Source organism: Caenorhabditis briggsae (genome assembly GCF_000004555.2).
Source record: "Caenorhabditis briggsae complete genome, chrX, whole genome shotgun sequence".
NCBI lineage: Eukaryota > Metazoa > Nematoda > Chromadorea > Rhabditida > Rhabditidae > Caenorhabditis > Caenorhabditis briggsae.
The window spans coordinates 11,526,909-11,543,507 of record NC_013491.2 but is presented as its reverse complement, the minus strand read 5'-3'; the positions used below and the strand labels follow the sequence as shown (position 1 = coordinate 11,543,507).

The 16,599-nt window shown below is 39.2% G+C and overlaps 5 protein-coding genes across 5 annotated transcripts; 2 read left to right on the top strand and 3 right to left on the bottom strand.

Moving 5' to 3' along the window:
• Positions 1–1,030: 1,030 nt before the first annotated feature.
• On the top strand, positions 1,031–1,634 carry CBG14839 (the record flags this gene model as incomplete). Its single annotated transcript, XM_002644775.1, has 5 exons — positions 1,031–1,080; positions 1,125–1,212; positions 1,260–1,328; positions 1,379–1,501; positions 1,551–1,634. The coding sequence occupies 5 exons, from the start codon at positions 1,031–1,033 to the stop codon at positions 1,632–1,634; spliced, it is 414 nt and encodes a 137-aa protein (XP_002644821.1).
• Positions 1,635–1,839: 205 nt separating this feature from the next.
• Cbr-nnt-1 lies at positions 1,840–6,257 on the bottom strand (the record flags this gene model as incomplete). The annotated part of the gene is made up of 12 exons (XM_045239801.1): positions 1,840–1,986; positions 2,031–2,242; positions 2,298–2,759; positions 2,805–3,204; positions 3,251–3,573; positions 3,618–3,986; positions 4,028–4,196; positions 4,300–4,515; positions 4,550–4,585; positions 4,634–5,227; positions 5,864–5,974; positions 6,027–6,257. The coding sequence occupies 12 exons, from the start codon at positions 6,255–6,257 to the stop codon at positions 1,840–1,842; spliced, it is 3,270 nt and encodes a 1,089-aa protein (XP_045095537.1).
• Positions 6,258–7,378: 1,121 nt separating this feature from the next.
• On the bottom strand, positions 7,379–8,877 carry CBG14837 (the record flags this gene model as incomplete). Its single annotated transcript, XM_045239799.1, has 8 exons — positions 7,379–7,432; positions 7,476–7,633; positions 7,685–7,847; positions 7,896–7,992; positions 8,064–8,155; positions 8,241–8,355; positions 8,708–8,778; positions 8,830–8,877. 8 exons carry the CDS (start codon positions 8,875–8,877, stop codon positions 7,379–7,381), a joined length of 798 nt encoding a protein of 265 aa, XP_045095536.1.
• Positions 8,878–9,754: 877 nt separating this feature from the next.
• Positions 9,755–11,982, bottom strand: CBG14836 (the record flags this gene model as incomplete). The annotated part of the gene is made up of 5 exons (XM_002644772.1): positions 9,755–9,896; positions 9,980–10,152; positions 10,266–10,364; positions 10,424–10,728; positions 11,757–11,982. 5 exons carry the CDS (start codon positions 11,980–11,982, stop codon positions 9,755–9,757), a joined length of 945 nt encoding a protein of 314 aa, XP_002644818.1.
• Positions 11,983–14,695: 2,713 nt separating this feature from the next.
• Positions 14,696–15,514, top strand: CBG14835 (the record flags this gene model as incomplete). The annotated part of the gene is made up of 1 exon (XM_002644771.1): positions 14,696–15,514. One exon carries the CDS (start codon positions 14,696–14,698, stop codon positions 15,512–15,514), a length of 819 nt encoding a protein of 272 aa, XP_002644817.1.
• Between the last annotated feature and the right edge of the window lie 1,085 nt (positions 15,515–16,599).

Genomic DNA, 16,599 nt, shown 5'->3' with positions numbered 1-16,599 from the left:
GACTTTTTATCCAAAGATACGCGGCCTATGAGAAACTAGCTTTATTCGAAATTTTCAACAAATTGATACATTCTAAACATTAAAATTTGAGATTAAATATATAAATATACTCAATAAGTTTCAATTGACTTCATGTCTTGACCGGAAAGTGAAATGGTGTGACGTATAACATTATATCAGAACATTGAACTGTTATCATTTCTCCAATCAAGAATTCACATTCTTATGTTGCGAGCGAACAAAAACTTTTCATAAATACATCAATAAAACAAACAAATGGAGTTGTGGATGAAAAACGCCGGTAGCTGTAGCCGAAGGCTCAGAGAACTACCGTAATTCAAACATATTCTTTCTTTCCGTATTAATTTTCCCGTTTTTTTACTAATTTTCGTCTAGTTTTCTGTTAATTAACCCAAAAAATTGGAAAAAAAGTTATGGTGAAAAAATGACTATAAACACACGGAAAACAAGACACATAATCTGGAAATTAAGATTATTTTAGGCTACGGTAGTTGTCGTTGTAGGATCTTCTGCCACGGCAACGGGTGTTTCTCATTCACATGACCGAGTTTTATACCAGTATAACATAGTCAAATGTTTAAATCAGCTTATGAAAGAACATTTATATATTTTCAAAACAGACACGTCCGACTGTTCGAAAGATGTTTTATCATATTTTCAATATTCAATGCTTTCTTTCTCTCTGTCCAATCTTTTTCCACCATCTGCCGTCTCATTTTTCTCTCTGCACCTATCCGTGCTTCTTTTATTATGTGTGCATCTTGTCTGAGCTGTGAAGCGACATTGGTTGTGTCGCTGCGTCTCGGAGCACATAGACTGCCTTCGACGAATGCATTAGCTGCTCTCTCCTCTCTCGCAACAGAGCATCTTCCATTTTACTCTGCAGTTGCCCTCTTTTCTTTTCATTTTCCTCCTCTACAGCCACACAAAATCTTCTTACATGAATTACATTTTCCTGTTTTTCATTTTGAATACTTCTGTTGAATTAAGAAATGAATCAAAATTTCAGATGCGTGCCGCTTGCTTCGTCCTTCTTGCTTCTCTCGCCTTGGGAGTTAGGTGAGTTCTAAATTTCAAGAACGCCGTAGAAACATTTTTTTCAGTGCCAACCTCTCGTGCTTCCAATGCACTAGCAACGAAAACCCAACTTGCTCAGTTAACGACGAGGGAGCTCTTGAGGGTTTCAAGAAGGTATCTTTTTATTTTTTCAAAAAAGACACTTATCCTATCACTTACAGTCTTGCGATCCACTTAGCGATGGGTCATTGAAGGGAACCGCTGCTATTGGATGCCGTAAAATCACTCAAGTAATACTGCAAAACTAAAAGTTTATTGAAAAATCAATACATTTGTTTAGAACGTTGAAGGAGTTCAATCTGTGGTCAGAGAGTGTGCCTACTCTGGAGACAATGTTGATGGACTCAAGAAGACTGGAAACCACGGAATTCAACTTTATTACTACCAATGCCAAAACGAACAGGTATTAAATCACTATCTAATTTTAAAAGCCAAATTTACTAAATTTCCAGGCCGGCACTCCATGCAACTCCATTGGAACCATGTCCTCTCTTTTCTCCGTTCTCACCCTCATTGCGATCTACCTTCTTCAATAGGAAAATTCCAGATTTTTTTATTGTTTTTCTCTCTATTTTTTTGGTCTTTGTCAACATTCGCTTACACACAAAACGTTTATTTACAGTTTATATATATTCACCTCTCAAAATTACCAGGTCTCAAAATGTCAGAATTTACTGTTTTAGGACTTGCATTTTGGAATGAATAGTTTTTTTCGGAATAATACAAATCACAAGTTTTTTTCTATATTGGTTTCGCTTTGACCTCTTCGAGAAGTTTCTCGCTCATCTTCTTCGCGTCTCCCAGCAACATTTGTGTGTTTTCGTTGAAGAATACCGGGTTATCAACTGCAGCGTAACCGGTTCCCAAGGTTCTCTTGACAATGATAACCTAGAAAAAATTTTTTTCTTCTGAAAATTGATTTTATGTCTAACCTGTTTAGAATTCCACACTCTCAATACAGGCATTCCGGCGATCGAGCTATTCGGATCATCTTCTGCCGCGGAATTGATGGTATCATTTGAACCGATCACAAGGGCTACGTCAGTTTCTTTGAAATCATCATTTATCTCTTCCATCTCTTCAACAATATCATAGGGTACGCCGGCTTCCGCAAGAAGGACATTGAGTTGGCCGGGCATTCGACCTGCAATATCAAACCAACTGTTCATAAGAAATTGCAACAAATTGAAATTCGTCACCTGCGACTGGATGGATAGCGAATCGGACTTTGACACCTCTTTGTTGAAGTTCCTTCACAAGTTGTGCGATAGGATACTGTGCCTGGGCTGCACACAACCCATATCCAGGAATGATAATTACTGAACGAGCGTTTAGAAGAAGATCTGCTGTCTGAAAATTTATAATTTTGAGGGAGTATTTTCTATAGCATCTTACTTCATTGCAGGCAATCTCCTTGGCAGTTCCTTCTATAGCTTTCGCTTCTCCAGTACCCTTCGATTTTGTTCCAACACCCCCGAGAATGACATTTAGTAAAGATCGATTCATGGCCTTGCACATAATATGCGACAAAATAGCTCCGGAACTACCAATAAGGGCGCCTAATACTGTGAGCAAGTTATTATCCAACATGAAACCTTCAGCACACAATGCCCAACCACTGTAGGAGTTCAAAACAGTAATGACAATCGGCATATCGGCTCCTGAAAGTTATTCAATTTTCACAATCTAGATGAAAAGAGGTCTACCTCCAATAGCCATAGTCAGTGTAACACCCATCAGACTGGAAAGTCCAACTGTTGTGCCAAGCATGCCCATACCAGTGCCAAAATCTGTTGAGTACATATAGGTTCCCAGAGCCCCCACATTTCCTGCCAGCAATGCTCCATTCAGAAGATGACGAGCTGGGAGGTAGGTAGGAGCCGATGCAAGGATTCCTTGCAGTTTTCCATAAGCCATCAAACTTCCAGTAAACGTTACTCCTCCGATGTATGCACCAAGGAACAATGCAAGTTTGGCTGCTGCGGCACTTGCTGGATCTTCCAGAAAATGTGGATACTCTTGAATGTAATTGGCAAGACACGTCAGAGTTGCAGCTAGTCCGACAAAGGAATGGAAGGCAGCAACCAGTTGAGGTAGATCGGTGACCTGAAATGAACCTAGAAATGCGTTTCGATTTTTTTCAGACTAAAACCTTGATACGATTGGCAATTCCTACTCCTAACAACGATCCTAATCCCATTGCAGCTCCCATTTGGTACAGCGTATCAATATCTGGTTGGAGAAGGCCTAATGTTGCTCCAATTCCTCCAGTGACTCCAATAATACCAAGAGCGTTTCCTACTCGGGCCGTTTTCTGGGAAGATAATCCAGCTAGAGCACCAACACAACATAACGAGGAGCCAAGATATGCGTAGGAGGTGATGAGTGGTGCAGCGGCGTATAGTCCATATCCATATCCACCAAGGAACACAGCGGCAGGGATAGAATAAAGGTAGTTGTGCTCTGGTGGGTCATCTAAACGAAACTTAAACGATTTCATAGGAAAAGTTGGAGATTACCTTTTCGCTTAAACATATCCAACATCCTTTTTGTCACCAGAAATCCACCTCCAATGTTGACAGACGAAATAAACGTCGCCAATAGGGCCATAGTTTGCGCGCTGTTCTGTGGCATCAGACCACCACCCATCAAGCATAACGCTCCAGCCGCAGTAGTTCCAGATATTGCATTTGTTACACTCATTAGTGGGGAGTGAAGCGCTGGAGTTACTCCCCATACAGTGTGATAGCCTGTAAGTTCAAAATTGATGACAGGATCTTCGGAAGACAATGGTTTACCGACAAGTCCAGATAATGCAAACGTTGTCGACATGCTTGCGATATTTGGGTTGGTTCCAGCAATGCCGAGCAGGGATACGGAACCCAGACCTGAATTCAAAGTGTATGAAAATCAATAAGGCTCTATTCACCTGAAGTCAGCATCAAAGTTTGATTTACAGTGTTTTTGAATGGAGTTAGTGGATCTGCAGTAGTTTCAGCTGTTTTTTCGGATTTTGGAGCTGCTGGTGGTGGGAAATTGATAGGTGGTGGTGGCCATTTCAGTCGACCTTCATGCACAACTAGTGCTCCGCGAGCAACCTAGAATGTAGCATTAGTAAGTTCTTACTGTTTACTATGAAATACTCTTATAAACACTTCCCGTTCTATTAAAACATTGTATACTGTATACTACTCAATATACCTCATCCTCCTGATTCACAAAGAATGTTTTGTCTTTTCCAAGATGTAACAAAAACTTTGCGATGTTGTTTGAATACAGCTCACTGCTTTGAGTCGGAAGTCTGAAAATAAGAATTCCAACAACTTCTTCGAACTTTCTCGAACCTTGATGGTAAATCTGTGAATCCAATATGCGTGACTCCGTATTTAGTGTAAACTTCTCCAGGACGAGTTGTCTCTATGTTACCACCAGATTCTGCTGCCAAGTCTACCACCACGCTTCCAGGCTTCATGGATTTTATCATTTCCTGAAATCAATTTAGGTTTTAGTTCTTCTTCCCATCCACTATAAATACCTCTGTAATCAAAACCGGTGCCCGTTTCCCTGGAATCAAAGCAGTCGTAATGATAATATCCACATCTTTGCATTGCTCAGCGAAAAGTTTCATTTCTGCTTCGATGAATTCCTTGCTCATTTCTTTTGCATAACCACCACCTCCTTCTCCATCTTCTTTGATATTCACTGTCAAGAATTGAGCCCCAAGAGACTCGACATGCTCTTTAACAGCAGCTCTTGTATCGAAACCTCGGACCACTGCCCCCATTCCTCTCGCAGTTCCAATCGCACTTAATCCAGCAACACCTCCACCGATAACCAACACTTTTGCCGGTGGCACTTTTCCAGCAGCCGTAATTTGGCCGGTGAAAAATCTTCCAAAATGGTTGGCTGCTTCAATTACTGCACGATATCCGGCAATGTTGGCCATGGAGGACAAGGCGTCAAAAACTTGGGCACGACTGATTCTTGGAACACAGTCCATCGCGAAAACGGTTTTGTCGGTTTTCGTGAGTGCATCGAGAAGTTTTTTGTTTTGTCCAGGATGGATGAAAGAGATAAGGGTGCTTCCAGATTTCAGTTTCGAAACTTCTAACTCAGTTGGTGGACGAATCTAGAAAAAATTCATTTAGAAAATATACCCACCAGAGTGTTTATGAACATTTTCTTTCAAAAATCAATGAAACTATTTTTCGAGAGGAATATGGGAGCATAAAAATTTACAGAAGATTATTTGAATGATTTTCCAATAGGATCGGAGAATAATTTTTAACTGAATTTTCTCAGGAAGTATGGAATGGAAAATGTTTTATGCTTGTTCACAGTACTCCAAATTTCTAACTATATTCATTAACGCTATTTGAATTCAGAAAAAAAGTTTTTGAGTTGAAGAGCAAGACATTTTGGGTTTTGAATTATATAGTAATTTACTGAATATATTATTCTATCTTTTTTAGAATTGAAAAGTTTATAAAATGGAGTTTAAAAATGAAATGAAATTAGTATATTCTATGGAAAAAAACGGATTTTTCGAAAAGAAAACCATTTTCCAAGACAATGTTCATGAATATGGCTTCAGGTTTTTTTAAATATGGGAAATCCCGAACTTGAAAAAAAATTTCAGCCAACTTTCCCGACTACAATTTTTCTCAAAACTGTTTTCCAGAAAATATGTCTGACGGTTTTATGGTAAAAATACATATTTCGCTTTCTTCTCTCACAATCCCCATATTCGATATCCATCACTCACTTTCAATAGAACATCTGCATTGAAAACATCATCCACACTTGTCACAGTTGCTCCATTTTTAGCATAGTCTGCATTCGAGTACCCAGCCCATGTCCCTGCATCCTCTTCAACCTAGAAACCAAAAATGTTGTCATTTTCCCTCCCTCATATAAAATTCGCTCACCAAAACAGAAATCCCATTTTTCTGAAGAAGGGCCACGCCAGTTGGACTCAAAGAAACACGCTTTTCTCCTGGAAACTTTTTTTTCGTTTTCATTAGTACACAAGAAATTGCTTTTTTACCCGGAAAAATCTCTTTGGGCACTGCAACTTTTAATTTTGAATACTCGATTTTTTTGGTTCCACTCGAAAACAGCCGATAGAGTCTTGTGACCTTTGAGCGCAGAATGACCATTCTGAAACAGAGAAAATATTTGGAAGTATTGGGTAAGACCAAACGTGTGGAGGACGATAATTGTTGTTTACCAGGGAAGGCACACAAGAGATATCGCCAAGGTCATCAGCAATGACGTTCTTTTTTGTATCGAGCAATGATACAAACATTTTTGGTAACGGATTACTGAGAATAAAATGAAACAACTGAAGTAAAAAAAAGAAGAAAAATAGCAGCTTTCAAACGGAGCGCATGCAAAAAAAGAGACGAATTTTTGTGCTGCGCGAAGCGGCGTCACGTGGTGTTGTGGAACACACATAAACAAAACTCGACCACTGACAAATAGGACGAGTATTTTTCCTCACGAACTAACTGGATGAATACTCTGTTCACTTATCAGGCTATAACTGTGATTGGAGAACAATTGTACTCTGATCATGATAAACAAGAATATAGGAGAAGGACACTATAATTTTTGGTCATTGAAAAATACAGGAAAACACGTTAGAAATGATCCGAATGATGAAGTGCTACTTTTAGGAATGATGAAGTGCTACTTTTCATAGAAAATTATTGTTTATTACCTGTAGAGAAAAAAATGGTTTAGAAAAAAATGCTAAGAAAGGAAAAAAAACGTGATGTGATTAATTTTGCCCTGCTGGTTTGTATATAGTAAACAATTGTTATCAAATATGTATGTTTCTCAAGGAAAGAAGAGAAAATGTATGACTTGTTAAAAACTGAATGTAACAAGAAAAATAAAAGTACAAATTCGACACCGTGAAAGCCCAAATTTCGCTCAAAACTTCGAATTTTCCACAACTTGGATTATCTAAAATTAAAAAAATAAAATTTTTGAGAAATTTTCTGAACATTGAAACGTCCTAGAAATTGAGAAAATTGTTTTTGAAAAATTCTGTTTTTCACTGAAAAGCAATTTTTGATACTCGATTATTTGAAAGAATCGCTGGCAATAAATCACTCGAGGAATATGAATGGGATTGATATTTGAGGGGGGGGGGGATGAGAATCAGTTCACAACCTGGAATGAATCAAAACAACTAGACAGAACTAAATAAAGTCGTGGCAAGTACACCAAAATTTTTTGTTTGTTTTTAGTTTGAAGGTTATAGTAAATCAATTTAGTTGAGAGCAAGAAGATCGACAAGACGGGGTTCCTGGAGAAGAAGGTGATTCTGAAACCAAAGTTTTAAAGATTTTTCTATTTATCAAGGGTACCTTCAGAGATTCAAGATCATAACGGATGGCTAATTCCATTTTCTGCTTTGAGCGGACGTTGCAGCGTACATCGTACATCAAGTTGTTTTCGCAGAGCATTGTGATCCGTTGGCAGTCATAGTAATGGCTTAGCTCCAAAAGCTCAGTGATGTTGGCCCCTGCAAAATTAAATTTTCACTTTTGCTCTCAAGTCCCCTTTGTTTACATACGAGTAATTCTAAATCCAGTTGGATAAGCGTATATGCAATTTAGCAAGTTTCTAAATGAACAAGACGAGATCCCTTTGAGCTCGATTGGTTTCGTGAGGTCGGAAGACTCGGAGAATGGACCGTTGAATAGAACACGGAAGAATTGTGAGACCATGCTGAGCAGCTGAAAAATGTTGATTAGTTTTTTCGAGTGCTTCAAAAATCTCTTTACAAATGTGTGGACATGAAACTCTTCATCTTCCACTTGTAGGACAGCATTGGTCTGCTCGAAAGGACGACTGAAGTCTATGCCATCGAATTGGCTCTCACTGCAAACAAACAAAATTTTGCTTGTGATTTTTTACAAGAGAGCAAAAAAAGTGCATTGTTGTGTACTTACTGAATGGTCTGGTCAATTTCTAGCTGCACGTGGTGGCCGCCAGGCAGCCACTGATGAACAACTGACTCTCCACTTCTCGCGAATTGTGAGGTCTGCAACATAGTACGTTTTCTGTCAATTAATCAGGAAAGTGATTTTTCTGAATGGTCTGAGTTGATAGGATTTTCTGTGACTCACGAAAGTGGAACTAGAGATGAAATCGGTGCAAGTGATGATGAGATCAATTGAGGTAAATTCAGATACTTCGGATAAAAGGGTGAAGACGATTTGTTGTTTTTCAAATATGATCCTCCTGAAACCACACGGATTAGAAATGCGGAGCAATGTTTATGACAGATTTGGTGATAAACAAAGGATTTTGAATCTGAAATTATAAGAGCGTTAAAATAAATCCAGAACGCGTTCCTCGTGATGAGGGGTCTCGTTTATTTTGGAACATCAGAAAAAACATTAAGGAAGAAACCAGAAATCAAATGAGAAGGAAGGAAAAACCTTGGGGAAACTTAAAACTATTATTGTTACGTCTAACTCTTAGAGATTAAACTCAGAAATATTGGAAATCGTAATTCAAAAAAAATTCAAAAAAAAACTGTAGTTACAGACCCCTTACATTGATACCGATGAAAATGAAAAACAGGACTTACCATTTGAATCCATCAATATTAAATTCCGTATTTACATGTCTCGGATTGACGTAGTAGTAACGATTTTCCAACTGTAAAAATAAACAAAATTAGTTCTTATACCTGTAAACATGTGTACTTACATCAATTATAGTCGTTGAATCGGAAGTACTACTAGTGTCGATCAGCATTTCTGGTTGGCACAAGGCGCGCTCGAGGACGACGGACTATAGTGGCTCTGTGAGTGGGGTGCGAGTGGGGCAGAAGAAGAAAAAGAAGGAAGAAGAAGGATAAGGAGAAGTCGGTGATTGCCTCGCCCTCCAGTTGCACTTTTAATCGGTGTAAAACTTGAAACCAGTGATAACACAAAACAGTGAGTTTCTATACGATGTTGGCTCTCGGAACCGAGAGTCTAGAAGTGTCTTCAGCTGATAATGATACAGCTCTCCTCTCCGCGCTGAGCTGAAAGAAATAAGAGATCCTTGATAACAATATGCGGTTTCTAATTAATAAAAGAAGTATCTCTTTTTGATTTCTACTATACGATTTGGCAGGTTACTCTCTATTTTTGGAAACGACGGCAACACCAGACGGCAAAAAAAGAAGGGAGAAAAAAAAGAAAAAAAAAAGAGAAAAATTCTCATGAGCACATAGGCAACACAGCCAGAGCGTCTCCTCTTTTCACCACGCGCACTTGTAATGCAGAATATAGCAATCATATTCTCACGGCTTTTAGTACACACTAGTTTTTTGGTTTCTGAAACAGCGCCTGGCGTCCCGTCGCCACTGAAAAAAGTGGATACAAGAGGGTGTGAGAGAAAACATCAACAGAGGATGATGAGCATGAGGACTTGACACAACACCGTGTGACAACGGCTAAAGAGATTTCTTTTCCAGCTTCATTTTAGTAAAGCATACGGATTTTCGTAAAATGTGCAGATAAGAGAAAACGGGAGAATTGGGAAATATGGGAAATGTGGAATTGTAGTTGTATCAGAGCAGAAGAATACAAAAATATAAAGTGAGAGAGACAGAAAAGAAGATGCGAATTGTACAAAGATTTATAAATCAGAACTTCTTCCGACACAACACCAAATTTGCGATCGCGTTTCGAAGTGCACTTCCGGAAACCAAGTAGGCGAGACATTTACTTCCACGGAAAATGGGTGCAATAAAAAGCAGGAAGAGGCAGAGGTTGTTGTCTTCGTATCTGGAAAAAAAAATACTAGTATAGTGATAAGGAAAACGGAAACAACAGCTGGACACAAAGAAAAAAAACGTTTGCTGACTAACAGTGTACAAATATTGTAGATGAGTGTCTGAATAAGGAGAAACAGCGAGACGATGATGAAGTTTATGGATACTTTCAGTTCGGTGGACACTCGAGTCGTTCGCCTTGGAGCCAATACTGCATTTCCGCTGTTCACCACCGACACCTGCATCATTTCCATTTGTGGTGGGGCAACCTAGCAAATACTATCAACTTTGAGAATTGAATTTAGACAAAACATGGACCGGAAAAGCGAAATTGTTCGAAATGGTTTTTCTGATAGTATAGATATAGTTTCGTGAAACTCACGGTGGCACTCTTTTCAGAGGCGAAGACGGATTCCTTAATAGTGCTCAATTTGTAAACAATCAAAATATCAGTCAGTGCGAGACAGAAGAAAACAATACCCTGAAATCAACCGGAAATGAAATATTTTTTGTTTTGAGATCACTGATAAGTAAAAATACCTGAACAACATAGTTAAGATAAAAGAAGAAGTTGACCAATGGTTTGCCTCTTGTCTCAGACCACCCCCAGAATTCCGGATGGAAAATGATTGGGAATTCGGGAGACCAAAGATAGCATACGGAGAGCATGGATAGAAAAATAATCGCGATTATAACAATGATGGTTTTTTTCTGTGTGAAACGAGCATAGTAGAGGGTGCCGTAGACGGCCAAAATGTGAGAGGCAGCGATGGCAATCAAGGAGTAGAGTTGGATGAACCAGCATGAGTAGGTGGTGAAGTGGAATAGTTTGGTTGGAAAATCATCTGAAAATATACTTTTTCCCTTTCAAAGGTTATAGTTTATAAACGGAACCAAGCGTCAGAGATTATGCAAAATAAAACATTCTTGTTTTCTCCAATTTTTTGGTTTCTGTAGAAGTGGTCAACTGACAAATTTTGTTTCTATTAGTGGTAGTGTGTTGTTAACTGATCTTTTAAAAATAAGAACAACCATAAACTCGGATAATGTTACGGTAAAAGGGTACCATGAAAAAATAGTCAGAAATTTTGCTATTAGCCTTTCGAGGCTCTAAACTTGTAAGACTAACGTTGGAGGTGCCTGGTCGCTACCAGTGGAGCTACTGTGGCGGAAGTTGATCCTCCGACCAATTTCATATAACTGTGTAATCGGCACAAAAGCCACCCAATGTGGTAACTTGAATCATCCCGTCAACATGCATACCCTAATTTCTGAATAACTACCCTCCTTTAATTAATAATCACGTGTATTTTATTCTGATTTTTCTCTGTCTAATCAGAACCCCTGTGCAAAACCTTCTGTAACTTTCTGATCTCTGCCCAGACGAGATTCCCACGAATGACTCAATTTTCAGTTATTTTCTAGTTCTAGTCTAGTCTAAGATCTTACGTGGCAGCCAAATTCAACAAATTTCCCAACTTAGGCTTTTTTCATGGACCGTTTCATTTTCAATAAAACGGAAAACAGACTTTGTCAAATTTTGATCTTGTTTGAGACTTAATTCCCATAAGCGGTCTATAATAAGTTCCCACGCTGGTACCACCCACAACAAACTTGATATTGGGAATATGTTAAGCCCACGCGGGAAAAGACATTACTAAACAAACATTCAAATCATACTTCTGAGTATGAGACTACGGTAACTCTTTTCAATAAACCAACAAGCGGAGTTTGAAGATTTTGACAAAATCTACATTCATATTAGGGAAGTTAGAATTCTCTTTCAAAACAGAACCCAGTTTAAAGTTTGCTATAAACTTTCAAGTTTTGCAGTATTCCAATTTTCCTTTTCTCTGAAATTTTAAGTACCTACCGTAGTTGGCTGACAGCCGGAAGAGTGGCCGGTTAAGAATCTCAGAAGGAACATCGAATACCAATCTCGAGCCCACATCCACAGTACACGCGAAGAAGTGGAGCGCCAACAACAGGAAAGTGGAAGAGTTCCGTAGCACTCGATCATTCAGAATAGCAGCATTGATAAGAAGATTCCAGAACATTCCCCAAACACACATCAACGCTTTCAAGTAGACCAAAGACATAATCTGAAATTTTAAAAAATGGTAGATGACAAATCGTCAAAATATAAAAGTTTAGGATGTATCATAAGGAACAATAGAAAATTTGGAAATAAATCCGTACAAGAGGTACAAGAGTTATTCTCAAAAGAAACCCAAATATAGAAAAGCGGGGAAGCAAATTCTTGAAAGAAATATTGGATTACTGTGGTTCTTGGTAAATAAAATCTGCCGAGGGTGGGGTGAACATAATTCTTGACTTTTGGAAAATTCAATTAGCTTAACCGATTGCCTATCAAAGCACAATATTTTCGAAAGTTAACAGCTTTGATTGATTGCCAAAATTTAATTTTAACGGAAATGTTTCGGCATCGAAAATGAGGAAGTTTGTGGAGTTAACTCAGAAATCAAAAAATTGGATCACTAAAATTGGGTAGACACAAACTACCTCCGGTGGCAAAGGAGAAGGAACAAAAAATCAAATGGCACCTTTTGTAGAAGGGTACAGAGCAGGTGAAAAGTGGGCGGGGAGTTTCTTCGTTTGAGCTCTGGGAAATTTTCAGTCACGCTGCATTTGGATTTTTAGATGTTGCTATGAGTCGCACACAATATTCTCACGCCTTCGCTACCATGTGCCAATGAAAGTTACCAGAAAGAATGACAAAAAAGAGTTGATATCAGCAGAATGTTGTCCTCGTGATAGGACATGGGAAACTAGGGCGATCTATAACATCTGTGACTGATATCTGATTTTGTAGACAGACACTAGCGTAAACGTCAGCACCATATGACGGTCAGTAGAAAAATCATCTGGGATTCGACTTTCAGACAAGAAGCATTGCACTTTTGGCCTGAATGTTTGAGACTGTTCATATTTAATATGAAACCGTAATGTCAAAAGAAACTGAGAATTTCATTGAAATTGTTCATGAAACTTCTTCAGATTTTGAAAAATTTCTAACTCCTAACTTTTTGAAACTTTTAAAATCTCGGTATATTATGAATACTTGAAATTCACAATAACATTAATGAAGATGCAATGGTCAACTTTAGACTTTTTTGTTGTTCTTTAAAAGATATTGGAAGTTGATTAACTAATCAATTATATCAGAATAACATCACAAATGATTCATTAGTGAAACATTTCCAAATATCTTCCACAACCACAGAAAAAAATTTTAATTTGAAGTTGACGGTCCGGGTGTAATTTTTTTGGAAAGAACACAAGACAAAACTAATACACTGCTGGACATAATTATAAGTTCGCTTTGAATTTCAAGTTTTCTAGAAAACTGTGAATATAGACTGAAAAGCATATGAACGCAATAAACACCCAAAAATGCACATTTCTCAAGAATCTGATTTCCGTTCTGCACACTTCTGGAAAAATCTACCACTTTTTGAGGCAATGATATAAAAAATTATTCTGCAAATAAAAACAATAGGCTATTGCTCGAAAATAGCTATGCACGTAGTTCTGTATTTCAAGGCAAGAGTAATACGAAAAACAATTTGCAGGGTTTGTAGGTCTGAAATGAGTCTAGACATATATCTGACTTTTTCTAGAAACTAATAATGAACTATAACACAAGCAAAAGTTGAACAAAAGTTGAACAAAATAGATTTACACATTATTTTTGAGCTCTCAGTAAATTCAAGGTGTTAATAGGTCTACATTTTCAGGCTATGTTAAATCGAAAATCAATTTGCAAACATCAGGAAGTGTGCAAAAAGCAATACCACTTTCTGAAATGATCTTTTTAGAACATCACATCCAATTTAACTTCACAGAAATTTACAAATTTTCAAAACGAAGGGGATGTTTTTGAAATTATGAAAAAAGCATACTTGTCAAATTCCGCGCCGACCCGGTGACCCGGCCCTGGTGACCCGGCCCGCCGGGCCGGGCCGGGTCGAAAAAAAAATCTTCCGGCCCGGCCCGGTCGGCCCGGGTACCTGATTTTTAAAATTTTTTTGAGAGAAAATGATTGAAATTTACTTTTTAAAAAAATTCCTGGGAAAATCCACCCTTACAAAAATGTGAAACTTTGATATTTTTCCGAAAATTTAATAAAAACTTCGAAAAAATTCCAAAATTTCAGATTTTTGACATTTCAGAACCTGACCCGGGCCGGGTCGACCCGCCGGGCCGGGCTGGGCCGGAGAATTTTTCATTTCGACCCGGCCCGGCCCGGCCAGTTACAAGTATGGAAAAAGTGTTTGCATATGAAAGTCAAATTGAAACAGAAAATGTTCCTGAAAATTGCGTAGGCAACTGAACTTGATGATATCAAGAAAGATACGCATACTCATTTGTACATGTTCTAAAAATAAAATTCTGCAGGTGAAATGGATTTTTAGAAGAAAAAATCGCTGGATTTAAACGTTTTATTGTGAAGTCAAAGTTCGACGGCATTTCTGCAATATCTGAAATAATTATGTTTACAGTTAAGTCAGAAGTTATGCCATTTCAAGAATAGAGCCAGATCTCGAAAAAATAGACCCGAGTGATTAGGAAGAGAATGACGTCCATAGATCGGTTTCTACGATTTTCAAAAACGAGCGTTATCTGAAATGAATGTAGTATAATCTCATGAAGATTCACTTTTAAAATATACTGTAATAAGTCAATTTTTTTTAATCTGCCATATCTAAGATTTTGAATCATTCGCTAACAATTATCATTCGCTAACAATTATCATTCGCTAACAATTATCATTCGCTAACAATTATCGCCATGTCTGCCATGGCGCCTCCGGCCAAGAGGAAATTTCATTCGAGCCTGGATTCCGAGCCTCCTCAATTTGTGGCATATGAAGATTATCTTGCATTGCACAAGCACGTAATTGTCCTAACCGACATTATCCAGCAAATCCGAGATGGACTAATTGAAGAAGGATCCACCAAACTTGGTAAGACAATTGCGAATACTTGCCAGACCGCTCCCGACCCGCCCCAACTTGGACCTCCTGTCTCAGCTCCTGCTGAAGTATTTGTCGATGCCGTCTCTACCCCCGCTCCCTCTTCCTCTACCAAATCGTTCGCCAATGCTGTCCTATCTTCCATGACTACCTCTGCTGAGCGCACTTCAACTCCAGTCGACCCTACTGAAATCGCTAAGCAGGCCTATCAACTCCTGGAAAAGTCTACTAGAGCTGTGATCGAACGTGCCCCTGATGATAAATCCCCAAATCAAGACCGAAAAGACTCTGAACTCATTGCCGCCATCGCTAACAAGCACTCGCTTCCAATCCCATCACAGGTGTATCGTCATGTTTGCTCTTCCCGTTTCCGTCCTCTCAAATTGCAGTTCTCATCCAAATCCGAACGTGACACCTTCCTCAAAGGATTCAATAAGATCAAGAACGATGAGCCACTCCTGAACACCATCGAGCCCAAACTCCGAGCCCGCCGTGACCTGACCCGATCTGAACTCGAAACCCTTCGTGCATCCAGAAAGTTCGTATACGATGAGAACCTGAAGGCGAAGACCACCAAATACATCATGCAAGATATCCACTACAAGCTCAATGATAAGCCACGTCCTTTTGTGTAAGTGCCTGCACTGTTTCTTTCCCTCATTCCAACCCCCTCGTTATCACAGCTTCCTCTTCCCGTCCCACCCAACAGTCCAGAATTTCTATTGATCCTTCCATTCCATCTGCACCTCTCTCGTCTCCACTCAATCCCTCTCCCCCGTTGACTCTCTCGAACTATGATGACATGTGCATTAAGGTTTTACTTGCTAACGTTAGAGGCGTAGCCACTATCTCCAAAATTCATCTCCTTATTGATATTTTTTGCCTCCTCTTCTCAACATCTCCTCGCCTTGTCCGAAACTTTCCTCGACGACTCCATCTCCTCTTCTCTATTCCATCAACGTGGACTAGAGATTCTCCGTTTCGACAGAGACCCTCTTGTTCATCACAAAAAAAGAGGAGGTGGGGTTGCTTTCCTATTTAAACCGACCATTTCACTCTCGACTCTTCCTCTTAATATGGACCGTCATTATCCTCTTCATCTTTCTGAAATACTAGCTTGCTCTGTGTCCCCGTCCTCATCGTATCCCTCTAATGTTCCTTCCTTCTCTCCCTTCACTATTGCCCTAGTTTATAGGCCACCTGACTCCTCTACTTCCCAAACTTCCTCCCTCATTGCTCATCTAGATAACTTCCTCCCTCTTGATTCCACCATTCTTGTTGGTGATTTTAATTTCCCCAGTTTATCCTGGAATCCCCCTAACCATAATCATCAGTTTGTCTCTTTTCTCACTTCTAGAGGTCTTCACCAACATGTCTCTTTCCCAACTCGGGTCTCCGATACCTCAGCTAACATCCTGGACCTTGTAATCTCCTCTGATGATCTTCCTCTTTCTAACGTCGCCGTCGAGCCTCCTCTGCTTAACTCTGACCACTTTGCCGTCAAGTTCCACATTCTTCCTACCACTCTCACTCCTCTATCCCCATCCATATCTCGCCCTCGTTTATGGTTCAAGAAATGCAATTTGCGCGCCCTCAACTCCGATCTCGCCACCATCGACTGGGACCTCTCATTTAGTACTTTGCCTTCTCCTTCCGAAAAATTCACTAAATTTATTGATATTCTTTCCACACTTATTCGTAATCATACTCCTCTGCTTCC